Raw genomic sequence first — 22,540 nt, 5'->3', positions numbered from 1 at the left:
CATGATGCGACTCTAATGATGCTTTGAAAAAAGTTGCATGAAAGGCATGAGCTCTGGAGACACTTCATCAGTCTCTCATTCACAATTCTACAAACACTTGATAGTGCCTCGAATTTCCTAGCTGCATTCCCTTTGTATGGCCATAATGCACCCTAAAAACATCCTTGCCTTTTGCGGCCAGTGGCTGTTGTGCTCTTGGGCTGAATATAATAATTATAATTCCCTTCTCCCGGCTGCTCGCTCTGAAGCACCTCTCACTCACAAGGCTCTCCGTCACGTGACTGGATCTTTCTCAAAGGCTACAAGTGAAGACAGACACATTGGGGACGCAACTGCCCTCGTCCTCATCCAATTCCGAGGCGCATATTGAAGATATTGGAATAATTGTCCACATTTACTTTTCGTCAGCCAACAAGATGAGTAAGCCTAACGAACAGAAAAAGCACTAGCCTATGTCAATCTACTATCCCCATAGTACAAAGGTTTACCAATTCTATTCTGTGCAAGAAAAAAATATTACAAACATAGTCTGGGACAGTTGTTGGATCTGATAGATCCCAAATTAATACAACCACCAGCCTCAAATGTTTTAAAGTAATGAGGCTGATGCAACAGATCAGAACGTTTAGCCTAAAATGTTGATAAACTATTCAGATATTTCTTCACATTAGAAGCGCAGCAATATGCACACAGCAGTAGGCTATAAGCACAAATGTTCTATTAGCAGGAAAACACCATTCTCAAAAGTGACCGCAAATGTGATTATGCATGTAGTCTTTTATTATAAAGGTGCATTTTTATGGTGAACATTATCTTCCCCAAACTTGAAACTTACCCACTGCACATGTATGCCAGTTAGGCTTTACATCCGTTATAAAGCAGATTAATGTGCTTAATTTTAAGAAGTTATTTGGCCACTTTAGTTGTGATACAAACATTATTAAAACATATAGGCCTATGGGCTAGGCTACATGAGGTGTGTGACTATTATTTGAAAAAGCCACCAAAAATTGCATGCGCTGTTTCTTGTCTTAAGCTGGGCATCATTCACAAGTGATAATATATCATTCACAAGTCATAGTGTGAAATTAGTTAAAATAATATATGTGTGAAATTTGTTTTTCTATTTAGAATGAATCGTTATTATGCACATGTCTCAAAACAGGGAAGGGGAAAAAATCATGGTATCTATGCACTTAAATAGCGCTATTCCCATGGTAAATTTTCATGCCAGCCATGTATGTTATAATCCTGTTGAAAAGAGAAGCAATGTGCTTAATATTAGGAAGGTTGAGAAAAATAAATATAGTATGCCCAGCCTATAGAAAGCTGATGGGATCCTCCTCTTTTTAATAGAGGCCATCACTCTGTTTTCTCACGCAATTGCATAGCCTATAGAAATGTTGCGCAACATGAGCTCATGGGCTCTCATGAAGTGTTTGATTAGATTTTCGATTACATTTGCATTGATGTCAGAGTGATTAGAGGGACAATAGAGTGCTGAGTACCAGGTTACCAGGTTGTTAGCAAGTTTGGTAGGCTAGTAATGACCATCAGTAGCATCAGAGCTTGGAGAAACCTAATTAGCGTGACTAAACGGTCACGTGAAATTTGACTGCCGTCATGACTCGTGATCGCCGGTGTGGCAGTAATATGGTCACCATAACAGCCCTACCATATTGAGCTGTTATTACATGTATTTTTAGTCCAGTCAGCCTGGTAGAACGTCTTCTAAATTACTCAAATGTAAAACATATTTACAGTATATCTTCCACAGAGTTACAGGATACAGTATATCTTCCACAGAGTTACAGGATACAGTATATTTCTTTAAAAAAAAATATTATTTCACCTTTATTTAACCAGGAAGGCTAGTTGAGAACAAGTTCTCATTTACAACTGCGACTTGGCCAAGATAAAGCAAAGCAGTTTGACACATACAACAACACAGAGTTACAAATGGAATAAACAAACATACAATCAGAAATACATTAGGAAAATCTATATACAGCATGTGCAAATGAGGTAGGATAAGAGAGGTAAGGCAATAAATAGGCCATGGTGGCAAAGTAATTACAATATAGCAATTAAACACTGGAATGGTAGGATGTGCAGAAGATGAATGGGCAATTTGACATACTGGGGTGCAAAGGAGCAAGATAAATAAATAAATAAATACAGTATGGGGATGAGGTAGATTGGATGGGCTATTTACAGATGAGCTATAGTGATCTGTGAGCTGCTTTGACAGCTGGTGCTTAAATCTAGTGAGGGAGGTAAGAGTCTCCAGCTTCAGAGATTTTTGCAGTTTGTTCCAGTCATTAACAGCAGAGAACTGGAAGGAAAGGCGGCCAAAGGAAGACTTGGCTTTGGGGGTGACCAGTGTTACAGGATACAGTACATATTCCATGGTGTTACAGGTTACTGTATATCTTCCACAGTGTTACAGGATACAGTATATCTTCCACGGTGTTACAGATTACTTTATATCTTCCACAGTATTACAGGGTACAGTGGTGTTACAGGTTACTGTATATCTTCAACAGTGTTACAGGGTACAGTATATCTTCCACAGAGATACAGGGTACAGTATATTTTCCACAGTGTTACAGGATACAGTATATCTACCACAGTGTTACAGGGGTTCATCCTAGTTCATATCTTGTTCCTGGTTCGACAGCATCTCACTGTTACTTCCTCAGCACTGCAGGTTCTACAATGATAAAGGACACCAACGCCCGTCTACCATCCATCTTATGTATGCCCACTGTAGGGGATGGGAGTACAGGAATGGAGGGGGGAAGGGATGGATGGATGAAGACATTCTCATTCTCAGTCAAAACCAGAGATAAATGGGGAAGTAATGGCGAAGGAAGAAAATGACATCTTTCTCCGGCTCCAAGGAGGCACTAAACTGTGAAGCTGCTGCTGGAACTGTTGCCAGGAACCCAGAGAACTGACACCTTTCACTTTTCTTTAATGTGAACAGATCTCCCCTTCCTCTCTATGCCTGATTAAACCTGTGTTAAAATAGCACTCAAAAACTGGAGAACCAGTACAGCAATTCAAGTGTACCACGGAGAGGTGAAGCTAAAAAAAACTGCAAGGCAATTTGTTAACTTAAAAATGTATTTTAGTTAAGATTTTTGCTTCCATTTTTACTGGATGATGACAAGGGAATCAACCCTCAGTAAACCCATGTAACTCATGAATTATAATTTATACAGTTGTTAATGTGATATCTATGCATATATCATACTACACACTACATAATCCTACATTTACCACATAAAATCTACACTCTTAGAAAAAAACATGCTAAGTAGAACCATACAGGGTTCTTTGGTTTGTCCCCATAGGGGAACCTTTTTGGTGCTGGATAGAACCCTTTGTTGTGTGTACGGTTCTTCAAAGAACTCCCAGTATATGGTTCGACCTAGAACCCTCTATGAAGGGTTCTGCCCAGAACTCTCTATGAACGGTTCTACCAAGAACCATTGTATCATCTAAATGTTCTTCCTAGAACCGTCTGTGAAGGGTTCTACCGAGAACCCTTTTATTCTTTGGAGGATTCTTCCTAGAACCCTCTATGAATGGTTCCACCAGCATTATTATCCTTTAAATGTCATTATTTATGACAGTAGATGACATACTATATATCATAAGGCCTTATTTTCAGGGCCTAGTTATACCCTAACACAGTGTTGTTAAGAATTTCCTGGTTTATAGGCCACAACAGGGCTCATTATCAAGTCACATTATGTTGGCTTGCAAAGTGATGTATAATTCCTGTTGGAATCCATTCAGAGTTAGGATATCCAACAAGTTGAATTGTTAATCACCTGCAACCTATATTCAGAATGACTGCCAGGGCAGGGAAGATTGAATAATGAGACTTCCTCAATCATCTAAACTGGAACAACCATCTCAGTAACGGGTGGAATAAATCAAATTATTAACAGATTGGATTAGTTTAGAAAACAATGTTTTTTATCTTTGTGTAGCATAAAATGTATCAACCAAGCAATGTACTGTACATACAACAACACTGATATTACAGAAAATCTAACAATTCTGAAAATCTCCCTGCAATAGAGCATGCTGGGAAATATTATATATTGTTCTATGTAAAAGCCTTCTTGCCTTCCAAAGAATCCTTCTTGCCTTCCAAAGAATCATCAAAGAACCCTTTCTTCCAAAAATGGTTCTTAGGATGTTAAAGGCTCTTGGTGGAATCCTTTGCCTTACAAAGAACCCTTGTTTTCCAAAAGGGGTTCTTCTGATCAAAACAGTTCTTGGTAGAACCCAATCCCCCCACAAATAACCCTTTTTTCTAAGAGTGTAATGGTATGGTAATAGTATGATAATAGTATGCTAATGGTATGATATGGTAATGATATGGTAATAATAATGGTATGTAATGGTATGGTAACGATGGTAATGGTATGGTAATAGTATGGTATGGTATGCATTATGTGGTAATATGTTTTGGTTTCTGTCTGTCCACAGAGCGTGTGTGGTCCTTGGGGTGGTCTTCATCTTGTCCTCCCTGTGCATTCTGGGAAAAGCCATCCATGACCTGGCCACCAAGCTGCTTCCTGAAGTGGTGAGAGACACCCCTCACACACACACACACGCATGCACGCACGCACGCACGCACACACGCGCACACGCGCACACACACACACACACACACACACACACACACACACACACACACACACACACACACACACACACACACACACACACACACACACACACACACACACAAATAGACACAGCTGCAAACACCAACACAGAAAACCCTGTAGTGAGACATCAGTGTGATGAATCAGTTATAGTAGAATCTTTCCTCAAAGTCGTCACTATGTTTTATATACGAGAAGATGTCTTTTTATAGCCCCCTTTTTCAACCTTGTGATGTCAAAGAAGTCTTCCTCTGTCCCTCTCTGATTCACCTCCCATGTGGTGAAGGGCAAGGCCTGCTGAGGTTAAGGCAAGGCAAAGGAAGCAGAGAAAGGAGTGGCTAGGTTAATCCTGGAATAGTCTCATCTCACTGCTGCCAGGAAATGCAACCTGTTCTACACTTCTGTAGATTGATGCTGCGGTAGAGATTTAAAAAAGTTGCCGCATCAAACCAACAACGTTTCTGTTCTAGGTAAATAGGTATATACAGTATGCAATGGCTGTTATCAGAGCAGAATTAGCACTTTTTCAGACTTGGCCCTTACAATTTATTCCATTATATATAATTAGGTGCACAATCTTCACATATCCAATGTGATAGTACAATTGTAGGATATTGGTTTGAAGGATTAAATGTTTCAATGAATGCAAATTAACCTCAACCCTCACATTTTCTCTCACTTTCACATTCTCTCTCTCACTGCCTCTACTCTCTCTCTCGCTTTTGTGCTCTCTCTCTCTCTCTCTCTCACTCACTGCCTCTACTCTCTCTCTCGCTTTTGTGCTCTCTCTCTCTCTCTCTCTCTCTCTCTCTCTCTCTCTCGCTCTCTCGCTCTCTCTCTCTCTCTCTCTCTCGCTCTCTCTCTCTCGCTCTCTCTCTATCTCTCTTTCTCTCTCTCTCACACTCTCTCTCTCTCTCTCTCTCTCTCTCTCTCGCTCACTCTCCCTTTTGTTCTCTCTATTTGCTGTCTCGGTTGGTAAATGATGGTAAATGAGTGATTTCTCTCTGATTTGGAGCCAACACCAGTAATCAGTGAGGCTGTAAAGTCTTTTAAGTCTGCTTCATGGCAACGGTGCGCCAACAGCTGCTGTACGATACAACCACTGGTCTGAAAACGACCAATTAGCTGCTCATTACCACGACAGTCAGGAAGTACAGTAGCTGATCCACAGCCCAGCCCAGAGTACAGGTCTTCACGGGTCCAAAAAGTTGGACCCAATATGCGTAAATAGATTTAGAGACCCGTTCCGAATGGAGGGAGAGAGGTGCCACTCTAACAGTCGGGGAGGGGCCGTACTGTTATCGAGTGACATGGGGAGCAGTACACTAATAGCTGCCATAGCTAGGTTATTTATCATCCACTATGATTACGTAGTACCTGTCCTGACTGCATCAAACCGGGAGAAGCTAGTTAAGCTAGCTATATAGCTAGACTAACTGAGGCTGCATGCATTTTCTCATCCTACAGTTGCAAACAACAACAACTCCATTCAGAATATTAAGTAGCAGCCTACCTGTTGGCTCTTGGTCGTTGTAGTCTATCCTTCTCCTTTAACATGGAGTGAGGCTCTATGACTGTAGCCTATTGCTGCTTTGATGACCTATGATTGGCCAATAACAACAACAAGCTACATGCGCCACGCTCATGAAAAGCAAAGAGCAGCAGCATAAATTATACAATTTCTCTCTCTCTACTGCAGCATTCATGTTCTGACCTGTACGGGCCCTTCTGGTCAGTTCAAATTACACATACCTCAAACCCATGACAATCATGTCAGATCCGACCTAGACCTGTGACATTATTTAGAATTCTGTATCCGGGCCTGCTCGGGTCCCGGGTTCCAGGTTCCGGATCAGGTCTCGGTTGTTCGGGCACAGATGGATCCTTGAAGACCTCTAGCCCAGAGTCCAACCTTGCATTGCGTTGTCAGGACAGAGGTGGAGAGAGGAAACGGGAGAGAGAGAGTGGGACTGAGAGGGAAGGGGGGTTAGAGGAAGTGAGAGAAAGAGAGAGAGAGAGAGAGAGGAAGAGAGCGAGAGAGAGACTCAAAGTGAAGAAAGGAGAGGATTGATAGATTAAGATAGAAATTAGTTCTCTCTCTTCCCCTTCAGTCCACCCCCCCTCTCTCTCTCTCTCTCTGTAGCCAGTGAACATGTCAGATGCTGCACTCTGCTCTTTTTTTTGTCTGTTCAGCCTCTTAGAAGTTAATAAGTCCCAAGAATCCTCTCTGCTCCAGTTTAGGTAGCTGCTGGTTGGCTGGCTGGTTGGTTCAGTAGACAAGGGCCTGTAATGGTCAGGGCTTTGTTTGAGACAGAGTTTTACAGTATTAAAGGCAGTAATGAGAGTGATTTTGGTACTGTAGCAGGGGTTCTTAAAGTGGGGTCCGCAGACCAACCGGTACTGCAGGCCAGATGTCAAAATATACCCCAAAAATGTTTACATTAATATTTCTAACAACAATAGATTCAATAATTTTTTACGAGGGATCCGTGGAATAAGTTTAGAGGGTGTAATATAATACAATAGAATATAATGTAATATTAACAACTTACAATGTATGTTCTTAACCCTGGGCAACATGGGCCTGGGAGGCTCACAGTGATCCACAAATTAGAATAGAATACTTACTCCATACTTACTGTATTCCCCCCAATTTGTTGTTAAAATTTTGTACATACAGTTGAAATCGGAAGTTTACATAAACTTAGGATTGAGTCATTACAACTCATTTTTTCAAACAGTCCACAAATTTCTTGTTAACAAACTACAGTTTTGGCAAGTCAGTTAGGACATCTACTTTGTGCATGACACAAGTAGTTTTTCCAACAATTGTTTACAGACAGATTATTTCACTTATAACTCACTTTATCACTATTCCAGTGGGTCAGAAGTTTACATACACTAAGTTGACTGTGCCTTTAAACAGCTTGGAAAATTCCAGAAAATGATGTCATAGCTTTAGAAGCTTCTGATAGGCTAATTGACATAATTTGAGTCAATTGGAGGTGTACCTGTGGATGTATTTCAAGGCCTACCTTCAAGCTCAGTGCCTCTTTGCTTGACATCATGGGAAAATCAAAAGAAATCAGCCAAGACCTCAGAAAAAGAATTGTAGACCTCCACAAGTCTGGATCATCATTGGGAGCAATTTCCAAACGCCTGAAGGTACCATGTTCATCTGCACCAAAAATAGTATGCAAGTATAAACACCACGGGACAATGCAGCCGTCATACCGCTCAGGAAGGAGACACGTTCTGTCTCCTAGAGATGAACGTACTTTGGTGCGAAAAGTGCAAATCAATCCCAGAACAACAGCAAAGGACCTAGTGAAGATGCTGGAGGAAACTGGTACAAAAGTATCTATATCCACAGTAAAACGAGTCCTATATCGACATAACCTGAAAGGCCGCTCAGCAAGGAAGAAACCACTGCTCCAAAACGGCCATAAAAAAGACAGACTACGGTTTGCAACTGCACATGGGGACAAAGATCGTATTTTTTTGAGAAATGTCCTCTTGTCTGATGAAACACAAATAGAACTGTTTGGCCATAATGACCATCGTTATGTTTGGAGGAAAAAGGGGGAGGCATGCAAGCTGAAGAACACCATCCCCATGGGGGTGCTTTTCTGTAGGAGGGACTGGTGCACTTCACAAGATAGATGGCATCATGAGGAGGAAAATTATGTGGATATATTGAAGCAACATCTCAAGACATCAGTTAGGAAGTAAGTTAAAGCTTGGTCACAAATGGGTCTTCCAAATGGACAATGACCCCAAGCATGCTTCCAAAGTTGTGGCAAAATGGCTTAAGGACAACAATGTCAAGGTGTTGGAGTGGCCATCACAAAGCCCTGACCTCAATCCCATAGAAAATGTGTGGGCAGAACTGATAAAGCATGTGCGAGCAAGGAGGCCTACAAACCTGACTCAGTTACACCAGCTCTGTCAGGTGGAATGGGCCAAAATTCACCCAACTTATTGTGGGATGCTTGTGGAAGGCTACCTGAAACGTTTGACCCAAGTTAAACAATTTAACTTCTCTAGGGCCAGTGGGACGATTTCGTCCCACCTACGTAACAGCCAGTGAAATCCCGTGGCGCGTTATTCAAATACCTTAGAAATGCTATTACTTCAATTTCTCAAACATATGACTATTTTACACCATTTTAAAGACAAGACTCTCGTTAATCTAACCACACTGTCCGATTTCAAAAAGGCTTTACAACGAAAGCAAAACATTAGATTATGTCAGCAGAGTACCCAGCCAGAAATAATCAGACACCCATTTTTCAAGCTAGCATATAATGTCACAAAAACCCAGAAGACAGCTAAATGCAGCACTAACCTTTGATGATCTTCATCAGATGACAACCCTAGGACATTATGTTATACAATACATGCATGTTTTGTTCAATCAAGTTCATATTTATATCAAAAACCAGATTTTTACATTAGCATGTGACGTTCAGAACTAGCATACCCCCCGCAAACTTCCGGTGAATTTACTAAAGATTTACTAAATTACTCACGATAAACGTTCACAAAAAGCAAAACAATTATTTTAAGAATTATATATACAGAGCTCCTCTATGCACTCGATATGTCCGATTTTAAAATAGCTTTTCGGTGAAAGCACATTTTGCAATATTCTAAGTAGATAGCCCAGCATCACAGGGCTAGCTATTTAGACACCCAGCAAGTTTAGCCTTCACCAAACTCCGATTTACTATTAGAAAAGTTTGATTACCTTTGGTGTTCTTCGTCAGAATGCACTCCCAGGACTTCTACTTCAATAACAAATGTTGGTTTGGTCCCAAATAATCCATAGTTATATCCAAACAGCGGCGTTTTGTTTGTGCGTTCAAGACACTATCCGAAAGGGTAAAGAAGGGTGACGAGCACGGCGCATTTCGTGACAAAAAAAATCGAAAAATTCCATTACCGTACTTCGAAGCATGTCAACCGCTGTTTAAAATCAATTTTTATGCCATTTTTCTCGTAAAAAAGCGATAATATTCCGACCGGGAATCTGCGTTTAGGTAAAAAGACGAAAGAAAATAAAGCATGGGGTCGACTCGTGCATGCGCCTAAGCCCATTGTCCTCTGATCGGCCACTTGCCAAAAGCGATAATGTGTTTCAGCCTGGGGCTGCCTCGATATCATTCACCTTTTTCCCGGGCTCTGAGAGCCTATGGGAGCCGTAGGAAGTGTCACGTTACAGCAAAGATCCTCAGTCTTCAATAAACAGAGACTAGAAGAACAAGATCTTGTCAGAGAGGGCACTTCCTGTAAGGAATCTTCTCAGGTTTTTGCCTGCCATATGAGTTCTGTTATACTCACAGACACCATTCAAACAGTTTTAGAAACTTTAGGGTGTTTTCTATCCAAAGCCAATTATATGCATATTCTAGTTATTGGGCAGGAGTAGTAACCATATTAAATCGGGTACGTTTTTTATCCGGCCGTGTCAATACTGCCCCCTACCCCCAACAGGTTAAAGGCAATGCTACCAAATACTAATTGAGTGTATGTGAACTTCTGACCCACTGGAAATGTGATGAAAGAAATAAAAGCTGAAATAAATCACTCTCTACTATTATTCTGACATTTCACATTCTTAAAATAAAGTGTTGATCCTAACTGACCTAAGACAGGGAATTTTTACTCTGATTAAATGTCAGGAATTGTGAAAAACTGAGTTTAAATCTATTTGGCTTAGGTGTATGTAAACTCCTGACTTCAACTGTACATGCATTGTAATTTAAATCTAAAATTCTTAGTTGCTACATCCATTTTTGGTATGGAATACCATGATATACCCATTGATTCGTGAGAAATATAACTTAGAAATGCCTCATGGACTTAGTTCTACTGTCGTACCCCATCAGAACATAAAATATAAGCTTGTTTTACGCCAATGTTTGTAAACAGCGTAAATGTAAACAAATACAATATTGCTTCAAAACTTGGATAGAACTATTATTTTGATATCATGGATTGTCAGTCCTTGCATCCATTGCTCTGTCTAGGAATTTGAGAGTGGTTACTGTACATTTCTCCATGCTCATCCCTCAGCTTTTTACCAAATCAGAGATGTTTGGAATTGCAGGAAATTAGCTTGAAAACTGCAACATTTGCTCTCCGATGACAATAGGTGGGCCTTTAAAATGTTCCTTCCCAGGGCCGATGACATGCACTGCCAAAGTCAGAGTAAATCTCCTTGTATGCTATTTCTATCTGACTGGAGTTGTGAGGGAGACCCTGATGAATTTTCCATCACAAAAGGGGTCCCCAACCCAAAAAGTTAGAGAACCCCTGCTGTATAATTAAGCAATGCCAGAGGAGGTGTGGGATATTGCCAATTTTTTGGGGGTCATGCCCGCATTCAGGGCTCAAACCACCCAGTTTATAATACAGTTTAGACTCTATAGTGATTGAACAGATCAGGCTCCAACAGGCCTGTCTTCACATACTCACACACATTCTCACAATCTCCCTCCAACTCTTTCTGGCCTGGCTCTGTCTATTTCACAACATCCCTCTTCATCCTTCTCCCATTTGTCTCTGCTTCTCTGACTCTTAACAGTGATGACTGTGAAGGAAGCGAGTTTAAAAAGAGTCGATACAATCTTTCGCCTGACAGATTTTTACTGCAGTGTCCAAATGTAACTCACTTTCCCGCAGCAATCTTTCTCTAACTCTGGTGTAATTTATACGAAACACAATCTGATCTCGAAGCGTAGACGAGGTTAGGTCTACAAAATTGCACGTCTGTGCTTTTAATTTCAAATCTGTAACAAAGACGTGAAACTTTTCACCTTGCTGTTGTACACGACAGCGAAACACACAACGTTCATATGTCTCGTTGTTCTTAGGTGAACAATATGCATCACAATGATCCATTACCTCTGTGAACTCATCTTAATCCTCCTCATTTCCAAATGTGAAGGTACTGAATATACTGATCCCTGTGGTCCTGCTATAGTAAGAAAGAGAGCAACGTTCACTCCGGGTACCATGCATTACTTTGTGGGTTACATCGAGCACAGACAACATCACCATCAATCATAGCTAACGAGTTTTAAATGTTATTCTGCCATTGACATACATAAACCACAGATGTTGTAAAAGAGTGTCGTAAACCATCACTCAGAACCACATTGACGCAGGTCCAAAGACTAATTTGGCTGGCTCTCCTTCTAAACAGTCTCAGTAGGCTCATCTATAGTTAACCTGCCTGGGCCTGTGGCCAAATCAAACCTACCCCAGGGGTCCATTGTGCTGAACACACACACACACACACACACACACACACACACACACACACACACACACACACACACACACACACCTGCCCCTGGGGTTGAGAGGCGAATCATCAGCCTGACAAGATTAACTGGTCCAGGTGCTTGAAAGATATGGTGGATAGAGGTCAGGTCTAGTAAGATACAGTGTATAGTGGATAGAAGTCAGGTCTAGTAAGATACAGTGTATAGTGGATAGAAGTCAGGTCTAGTAAGATACAGTGTATAGTGGATAGAGGTCAGGTCTAGTAAGATACAGTGTATAGTGGATAGAGGTCAGGTCTAGTAAGATACAGTGTATAGTGGATAGAGGTCAGGTCTAGTAAGATATAGTGGATAGAGGTCAGTTCTAGTAAGATACAGTGGATAGAGGTCAGGTCTAGTAAGATACAGTGTATAGTGGATAGAGGTCAGGTCTAGTAAGATACAGTGGATAGAGGTCAGGTCTAGTAAGATACAGTGGATAGAGGTCAGGTCTAGTAAGATACAGTGTATATTGGATAGAGGTCAGGTCTAGTAAGATACAGTGTATAGTGGAGAGAGGTCAGGTCTAGTAAGATACAGTGGATAGAGGTCAGGTCTAGTAAGATACAGTGGATAGAGGTCAGGTCTAGTAAGATATAGTGGATAGAAGTCAGGTCTAGTAAGATACAGTGTATAGTGGATAGAGGTCAGGTCTAGTAAGATACAGTGTATAGTGGATAGAGGTCAGGTCTAGTAAGATACAGTGTATAGAGTTCATGTCTAGTAAGATACAGTGGATAGTGGATAGAGGTCAGGTCTAGTAAGATACAGTGGATAGAGTTCATGTCTAGTAAGATATAGTGGATAGAGGTCAGTTCTAGTAAGATACAGTGGATAGTGGATAGAGGTCAGGTCTAGTAAGATATAGTGGATAGAGGTCAGGTCTAGTAAGATATAGTGGATAGAGGTCATGTCTAGTAAGATACAGTGTATATTGGATAGAGGTCAGGTCTATTAAGATATAGTGGATAGAGGTCAGGTCTAGTAAGATACAGTGTATAGTGGATAGAGGTCAGGTTTAGTAAGACACAGTGTATAGTGGATAGAGGTCAGGTCTAGTAAGATACAGTGGATAGAGGTCAGGTCTAGTAAGATACAGTGGATAGTGGATAGAGGTCAGGTCTAGTAAGATATAGTGGATAGAGGTCAGGTTTAGTAAGACACAGTGTATAGTGGATAGAGGTCAGGTCTATTAAGATATAGTGGATAGAGGTCAGGTTTAGTAAGACACAGTGTATAGTGGATAGAGGTCAGGTCTAGTAAGATACAGTGTATAGTGGATAGAGGTCAGGTCTAGTAAGATACAGTGGATAGAGGTCAGGTCTAGTAAGATACAGTGTATAGTGGATAGAGGTCAGGTCTAGTAAGATACAGTGGATAGAGGTCAGGTCTAGTAAGATATAGTGGATAGAGGTCAGGTCTAGTAAGATACAGTGTATATTGGATAGAGGTCAGGTCTAGTAAGATACAGTGGATAGTGGAGAGAGGTCAGGTCTAGTAAGATACAGTGGATAGAGGTCCGGTCTAGTAAGATACAGTGGATAGAAGTCAGGTCTAGTAAGATACAGTGTATAGTGGATAGAGGTCAGGTCTAGTAAGATACAGTGTATAGTGTATAGAGTTCATGTCTAGTAAGATACAGTGTATAGTGGATAGAGGTCAGGTCTAGTAAGATACAGTGGATAGTGGATAGAGGTCAGGTCGAGTAAGATACAGTGGATAGAGGTCAGGTCTAGTAAGATATAGTGGATAGAGGTCAGGTCTAGTAAGATACAGTGGATAGAGGTCAGGTCTAGTAAGATACAGTGTATAGTGGATAGAGGTCAGGTCTAGTAAGATACAGTGTATATTGGATAGAGGTCAGGTCTAGTAAGATACAGTGGATAGAGGTCAGGTCTAGTAAGATACAGTGGATAGAGGTCCGGTCTAGTAAGATACAGTGTATAGTGGATAGAGGTCAGGTCTAGTAAGATATAGTGGATAGAGGTCAGGTCTAGTAAGATACAGTGTATAGTGGATAGAGGTCAGGTCTAGTAAGATACAGTGTATAGAGGTCAGGTCTAGTAAGATACAGTGGATAGAGGTCAGGTCTAGTAAGATACAGTGTATAGAGGTAAGGTCTAGTAAGATACAGTGTATAGTGGATAGAGGTCAGGTCTAGTAAGATACAGTGTATATTGGATAGAGGTCAGGTCTAGTAAGATACAGTGGATAGAGGTCAGGTCTAGTAAGATACAGTGGATAGAGGTCCGGTCTAGTAAGATACAGTGTATAGTGGATAGAAGTCAGGTCTAGTAAGATACAGTGTATAGTGGATAGAGGTCAGGTCTAGTAAGATACAGTGTATAGTGGATAGAGGTCAGGTCTAGTAAGATACAGTGGATAGAGGTCAGGTCTAGTAAGATACAGTGTATAGTGGATAGAGGTCAGGTCTAGTAAGATACAGTGGATAGAGGTCAGGTCTAGTAAGATATAGTGGATAGAGGTCAGGTCTAGTAAGATACAGTGTATATTGGATAGAGGTCAGGTCTAGTAAGATACAGTGGATAGTGGAGAGAGGTCAGGTCTAGTAAGATACAGTGTATATTGGATAGAGGTCAGGTCTAGTAAGATACAGTGGATAGTGGAGAGAGGTCATGTCTAGAAAGATACAGTGGATAGAGGTCAGGTCTAGTAAGATACAGTGGATAGAGGTCCGGTCTAGTAAGATACAGTGTATAGTGGATAGAAGTCAGGTCTAGTAAGATACAGTGTATAGTGGATAGAGGTCAGGTCTAGTAAGATACAGTGTATAGTGGAGAGAGGTCAGGTCTAGTAAGATACAGTGGATAGAGGTCAGGTCTAGTAAGATACAGTGTATAGTGGATAGAGGTCAGGTCTAGTAAGATACAGTGTATAGTGAATAGAGGTCAGGTCTAGTAAGATACAGTGGATAGAGGTCAGGTCTAGTAAGATATAGTGGATAGAGGTCAGGTCTAGTAAGATACAGTGGATAGAGGTCAGGTCTAGTAAGATACAGTGGATAGTGGATAGAGGTCAGGTCTAGTAAGATACAGTGTATAGAGGTCAGGTCTAGTAAGATACAGTGTATAGTGGATAGAGGTCAGGTCTAGTAAGATACAGTGTATATTGGATAGAGGTCAGGTCTTGTAAGATATAGTGGATAGAGGTCAGGTCTAGTAAGATACAGTGTATAGAGGTCAGGTCTAGTAAGATACAGTGTATAGTGGATAGAGGTCAGGTCTAGTAAGATACAGTGGATAGAGGTCAGGTCTAGTAAGATACAGTGGATAGAGGTCAGGTCTAGTAAGATACAGTGGATAGAGGTCCGGTCTAGTAAGATACAGTGTATAGAGGTCAGGGCTAGTAAGATACAGTGTATAGTGGATAGAGGTCAGGTCTAGTAAGATACAGTGTATAGTGGATAGAGGTCAGGTCTAGTAAGATACAGTGTATAGTGGATAGAGGTCAGGTCTAGTAAGATACAGTGTATAGTGGATAGAGGTCAGGTCTTGTAAGATATAGTGGATAGAGGTCAGGTCTAGTAAGATACAGTGGATAGAGGTCAGGTCTAGTAAGATACAGTGTATAGAGTTCATGTCTAGTAAGATATAGTGGATAGAGGTCAGGTCTAGTAAGATACAGTGTATAGTGGATAGAGGTCAGGTCTAGTAAGATACAGTGTATAGTGGATAGAGGTCAGGTCTAGTAAGATACAGTGTATAGAGTTCATGTCTAGTAAGATATAGTGGATAGAGGTCAGGTCTAGTAAGATACAGTGGATAGTGGATAGAGGTCAGGTCTAGTAAGATACAGTGGATAGTGGATAGAGGTCAGGTCTAGTAAGATACAGTGGATAGTGGATAGAGGTCAGGTCTAGTAAGATACAGTGGATAGTGGATAGAGGTCAGGTCTAGTAAGATATAGTGGATAAAGGTCAGGTCTAGTAAGATAGTGTATAGTGGATAGAGGTCAGGTCTAGTAAGATACAGTGTATAGAGTTCATGTCTAGTAAGATACAGTGGATAGTGGATAGAGGTCAGGTCTAGTAAGATAGTGTATAGTGGATAGAGGTCAGGTCTAGTAAGATACAGTGTATAGTGGATAGAGGTCAGGTCTAGTAAGATACAGTGTATAGTGGATAGAGGTCAGGTCTAGTAAGATACAGTGTACAGTGGATAGAGGTCAGGTCTAGTAAGACACAGTGTATAGTGGATAGAGGTCAGGTCTAGTAAGATATAGTGGATAGAGGTCAGGTCTAGTAAGATACAGTGTATAGTGGATAGAGGTCAGGTCTAGTAAGATACAGTGTATATTGGATAGAGGTCAGGTCTAGTAAGATACAGTGGATAGTGGAGAGAGGTCAGGTCTAGTAAGATACAGTGGATAGAGGTCCGGTCTAGTAAGATACAGTGTATAGTGGATAGAGGTCAGGTCTAGTAAGATACAGTGTATAGTAGATAGAGGTCAGGTCTAGTAAGATACAGTGTATAGTGGATAGAGGTCAGGTCTAGTAAGATACAGTGTATAGTGGATAGTGGTCAAGTCTAGTGAGATACAGTGTATAGAGGTCAGGTCCTGTAAGATATAGTGGATAGAGGTCAGGTCTAGTAAGATACAGTGTATAGAGTTCATGTCTCGTAAGATACAGTGGATAGTGGATAGTGGTCAGTTCTAGTAAGATACAGTGGATAGTGGATAGAGGTCAGGTCTAGTAAGATACAGTTGATAGTGGATAGAGGTCAGGTCTAGTGAGATATAGTGGATAGAGGTCAGGTCTAGTAAGATACAGTGTATAGTGGATAGAGGTCAGGTCTAGTAAGATACAGTGTATAGTGGATAGAGGTCAGGTCTAGTAAGATACAGTGGATAGAGGTCAGGTCTAGTAAGATACAGTGTATAGTGGATAGAGGTCAGGTCTAGTAAGATACAGTGTATATTGGATAGAGGTCCGGTCTAGTAAGATATAGTGGATAGAGGTCAGGTCTAGTAAGATACAGTGTATAGTGGATAGAGGTCAGGTCTAGTAAGATAGATTGTATAGTGGAGAGAGGTCAGGTCTAGTAAGATACAGTGGATAGAGGTCAGGTCTAGTAAGATACAGTGGATAGTGGATAGAGGTCAGGTCTAGTAAGATACAGTGGATAGAGGTCCGGTCTAGTAAGATACAGTGTATAGTGGATAGAGGTCAGGTCTTGTAAGATACAGTGTATAGTGGATAGAGGTCAGGTCTAGTAAGATACAGTGTATAGTGGATAGAGGTCAGGTCTAGTAAGATACAGTGGATAGAGGTCCGGTCTAGTAAGATACAGTGTATAGTGGATAGAGGTCAGGTCTAGTAAGATACAGTGGATAGTGGATAGAGGTCAGGTCTAGTAAGATACAGTGGATAGAGGTCCGGTCTAGTAAGATACAGTGTATAGTGGATAGAGGTCAGGTCTAGTAAGATACAGTGTATAGTGGATAGAGGTCAGGTCTAGTAAGATACAGTGTATAGTGGATAGAGGTCAGGTCTAGTAAGATACAGTGTATAGTGGAGAGAGGTCAGGTCTAGTAAGATACAGTGTATAGAGGTCAGGTCTAGTAAGATACAGTGTATAGAGTTCATGTCTAGTAAGATATAGTGGATAGAGGTCAGGTCTAGTAAGATATAGTGGATAGAGGTCAGGTCTAGTAAGATACAGTGTATAGTGGATAGAGGTCAGGTCTAGTAAGATACAGTGGATAGTGGATAGAGGTCAGGTCTAGTAAGATACAGTGGATAGTGGATAGAGGTCAGGTCTAGTAAGATACAGTGGATAGTGGATAAAGGTCAGGTCTAGTAAGATACAGTGTATAGTGGATAGAGGTCAGGTCTAGTAAGATACAGTGTATAGTGGATAGAGGTCAGGTCTAGTAAGATACAGTGTACAGTGGATAGAGGTCAGGTCTAGTAAGATACAGTGTATAGAGGTCAGGTCTAGTAAGATACAGTGTATAGTGGATAGAGGTCAGGTCTAGTAAGATACAGTGTATAGTGGATAGGGGTCAGGTCTAGTAAGATACAGTGTATAGTGGATAGAGGTCAGGTCTAGTAAGATACAGTGTATAGTGGATAGAGGTCAGGTCTAGTAAGATACAGTGTACAGTGGATAGAGGTCAGGTCTAGTAAGACACAGTGTATAGAGTTCATGTCTAGTAAGATATAGTGGATAGAGGTCAGGTCTAGTAAGATACAGTGTATAGAGTTCATGTCTAGTAAGATATAGTGGATAGAGGTCAGGTCTAGTAAGATGCAGTGGATAGTGGATAGAGGTCAGGTCTAGAAAGATACAGTGGATAGAGGTCAGGTCTAGTAAGATACAGTGGATAGAGGTCAGGTCTAGTAAGATACAGTGTATAGTGGATAGAGGTCAGGTCTAGTAAGATACAGTGTATAGTGGATAGGGGTCAGGTCTAGTAAGATACAGTGGATAGTGGATAGAGGTCAGGTCTAGTAAGATACAGTGTATAGTGGATAGAGGTCAGGTCTAGTAAGATACAGTGTATAGTGGATAGTGGTCAGGTCTAGTAAGATACAGTGGATAGAGGTCAGGTCTAGTAAGATACAGTGTATAGTGGATAGGGGTCAGGTCTAGTAAGATACAGTGTATAGTGGATAGAGGTCAGGTCTAGTAAGATACAGTGTATAGTGGATAGGGGTCAGGTCTAGTAAGATACAGTGTATAGTGGATAGAGGTCAGGTCTAGTAAGATACAGTGTATAGTGGATAGAGGTCAGGTCTAGTAAGATACAGTGGATAGTGGATAGAGGTCAGGTCTAGTAAGATACAGTGTATAGTGGATAGAGGTCAGGTCTAGTGGTGTGTTTCAGGGTGGTGTGTTTTGTAAAAAGGGTGTTTGATTTAGTAATTCCGGGTTTTGGTTTATGTCTAGGTATTTCTATGTGGAGTCTAGTGAGTGTATGTCTATGTTTGGTTAATTGGGGTTGGGACTCTCAGTTGAAGGCAGGTGTTGTCTATCTGCCTTTGATTGAGAGTCCCATATAGTAGGGTGTGTTTATGTTTGCTTTTGGTGGGTGATTGTTCTGTGTTTAGCCTAGTGCCTTACCAGACTGTCAGTTTGTCAATCGTTCGTGGTTTTTGTTTGTTGTTTTGTATTCATTTTGAAGTGAATAAATGTTCAAAATGAACAATCACATACCTGCTGCGTATTGGTCTACCTTTTCCGACGATGATTTCGTTATATCGTCAGAAGACGAAGAAATCCCTGACAATACTGGATAGAGGTTAGGTCTAGTAAGATACAGTGTATAGTGGATAGAGGTCAGGTCTAGTAAGATACAGTGTATAGTGGATAGAGGTCAGGTTTAGTAAGACACAGTGTATAGTGGATAGAGGTCAGGTCTAGTAAGATACAGTGGATAGTGGATAGAGGTCAGGTCTAGTAAGATACAGTGGATAGAGGTCAGGTCTAGTAAGATACAGTGTATAGTGGATAGAGGTCAGGTCTAGTAAGATACAGTGTATAGTGGATAGAGGTCAGGTCTAGTAAGATACAGTGTATAGTGGATAGAGGTCAGGTCTAGTAAGATACAGTGGATAGAGGTCAGGTCTTGTAAGATACAGTGGATAGAGGTCAGGTCTAGTAAGATACAGTGTATAGTGGATAGAGGTCAGGTCTAGTAAGATACAGTGGATAGTGGATAGAGGTCAGGTCTAGTAAGATACAGTGGATAGTGGATAGAGGTCAGGTCTAGTAAGATACAGTGGATAGTGGATAGAGGTCAGGTCTAGTAAGATATAGTGGATAGAGGTCAGGTCTAGTATGATACGGTGTATAGTGGATAGAGGTCTGGTCTAGTTAGATATAGTGGATAGAGGTCAGGTCTAGTAAGATACAGTGTATAGTGGATAGAGGTCAGGTCTAGTAAGATACAGTGTACAGTGGATAGAGGTCAGGTCTAGTAAGATACAGTGTATAGAGGTCAGGTCTAGTAAGATACAGTGTATAGTGGATAGAGGTCAGGTCTAGTAAGATACAGTGTATAGAGTTCATGTCTAGTAAGATACAGTGGATAGTGGATAGAGGTCAGGTCTAGTAAGATAGTGTATAGTGGATAGAGGTCAGGTCTAGTAAGATACAGTGTATAGTGGATTGAGGTCAGGTCTAGTAAGATGCAGTGGATAGTGGATAGAGGTCAGGTCTAGAACGATACAGTGGATAGAGGTCAGGTCTAGTAAGATACAGTGGATAGAGGTCAGGTCTAGTAAGATACAGTGTATAGTGGATAGAGGTCAGGTCTAGTAAGATACAGTGTATAGTGGATAGGGGTCAGGTCTAGTAAGATACAGTGGATAGTGGATAGAGGTCAGGTCTAGTAAGATACAGTGTATAGTGGATAGAGGTCAGGTCTAGTAAGATACAGTGTATAGTGGATAGTGGTCAGGTCTAGTAAGATACAGTGGATAGAGGTCAGGTCTAGTAAGATACAGTGTATAGAGGTCAGGTCTAGTAAGATACAGTGTATAGTGGATAGAGGTCAGGTCTAGTAAGATACAGTGTATAGTGGATAGAGGTCAGGTCTAGTAAGATACAGTGTATAGTGGATAGAGGTCAGGTCTAGTAAGATACAGTGGATAGTGGATAGAGGTCAGGTCTAGTAAGATACAGTGTATAGTGGATAGAGGTCAGGTCTAGTGGTGTGTTTCAGGGTGGTGTGTTTTGTAAAAAGGGTGTTTGATTTAGTAATTCCGGGTTTTGGTTTATGTCTAGGTATTTCTATGTGGAGTCTAGTGAGTGTATGTCTATGTTTGGTTAATTGGGGTTGGGACTCTCAGTTGAAGGCAGGTGTTGTCTATCTGCCTTTGATTGAGAGTCCCATATAGTAGGGTGTGTTTATGTTTGCTTTTGGTGGGTGATTGTTCTGTGTTTAGCCTAGTGCCTTACCAGACTGTCAGTTTGTCAATCGTTCGTGGTTTTTGTTTGTTGTTTTGTATTCATTTTGAAGTGAATAAATGTTCAAAATGAACAATCACATACCTGCTGCGTATTGGTCTACCTTTTCCGACGATGATTTCGTTATATCGTCAGAAGACGAAGAAATCCCTGACAATACTGGATAGAGGTCAGGTCTAGTAAGATACAGTGTATAGTGGATAGAGGTCAGGTCTAGTAAGATACAGTGTATAGTGGATAGAGGTCAGGTTTAGTAAGACACAGTGTATAGTGGATAGAGGTCAGGTCTAGTAAGATACAGTGTATAGTGGATAGAGGTCAGGTCTAGTAAGATACAGTGTATAGTGGATAGAGGTCAGGTCTAGTAAGATACAGTGTATAGTGGATAGAGGTCAGGTCTAGTAAGATACAGTGGATAGAGGTCAGGTCTAGTAAGATACAGTGGATAGAGGTCAGGTCTAGTAAGATACAGTGTATAGTGGATAGAGGTCAGGTCTAGTAAGATACAGTGGATAGTGGATAGAGGTCAGGTCTAGTAAGATACAGTGGATAGTGGATAGAGGTCAGGTCTAGTAAGATACAGTGGATAGTGGATAGAGGTCAGGTCTAGTAAGATATAGTGGATAGAGGTCAGGTCTAGTATGATACGGTGTATAGTGGATAGAGGTCTGGTCTAGTTAGATATAGTGGATAGAGGTCAGGTCTAGTAAGATACAGTGTATAGTGGATAGAGGTCAGGTCTAGTAAGATACAGTGTATAGTGGATAGAGTTCAGGTCTAGTAAGATACAGTGTATACTGGATAGAGGTCAGGTCTAGTAAGATACAGTGTATACTGGATAGAGGTCAGGTCTAGTAAGATACAGTGTATGGTGGATAGAGGTCAGGTCTAGTAAGATACAGTGGATAGTGGATAGAGGTCAAGTCTAGTAAGATACAGTGGATAGTGGATAGAGGTCAAGTCTAGTAAGATATAGTGGATAGAGGTCAGGTCTAGTAAGATACAGTGTATAGTGGATAGAGGTCAGGTCTAGTAAGATACAGTGTATACTGGATAGAGGTCAGGTCTAGTAAGATACAGTGTATAGTGGATAGAGGTCAGGTCTAGTAAGATACAGTGGATAGTGGATAGAGGTCAAGTGTAGTAAGATACAGTGGATAGTGGATAGAGGTCAGGTCTAGTAAGATATAGTGGATAGAGGTCAGGTCTAGTAAGAATATAGTGGATAGAGGTCAGGTCTAGTAAGATACAGTGGATAGAGGTCAGGTCTAGTAAGATATAGTGGATAGAGATCAGGTCTAGTAAGATATAGTGGATAGAGGTCAAGTCTAGTAAGATACAGTGGATAGAGGTCAGGTCTAGTTTGATACAGTGTATAGTGGATAGAGGTCAGGTCTAGTAAGATACTGTTTATAGTGGATAGAGGTCAGGTCTTGTAAGATACAGTGTATAGTGGATAGAGGTCAAGACTAGTACGATATAGTGGATAGAGGTCAGGTCTAGTAAGATACAGTGTATAGTGGATAGAGGTCAGGTCTAGTAAGATACAGTGGATAATGGATAGAGGTCAGGTCTAGTAAGA

The 22,540-nt window shown here is 41.0% G+C and overlaps 1 protein-coding gene across 2 annotated transcripts in view; it reads left to right on the top strand.

Moving 5' to 3' along the window:
* LOC106582396 (transmembrane protein 163) overlaps positions 1-22,540 on the top strand; it is a 125,542-nt gene that overhangs the window by 87,413 nt on the left and 15,589 nt on the right. For both annotated transcript variants that reach the window (XM_014165470.2, XM_014165469.2), the window contains exon 5: positions 4,510-4,606. In XM_014165470.2, the coding sequence (XP_014020945.1) occupies positions 4,510-4,606 (97 nt within the window). The remainder of the gene's footprint in view (positions 1-4,509; positions 4,607-22,540) is intronic.

Source organism: Salmo salar, chromosome ssa21, assembly GCF_905237065.1.
Source record: "Salmo salar chromosome ssa21, Ssal_v3.1, whole genome shotgun sequence".
NCBI lineage: Eukaryota > Metazoa > Chordata > Actinopteri > Salmoniformes > Salmonidae > Salmo > Salmo salar.
The sequence above is the reverse complement of the archived record's forward strand: the minus strand, read 5'-3'. Positions and strand labels throughout refer to the sequence as shown.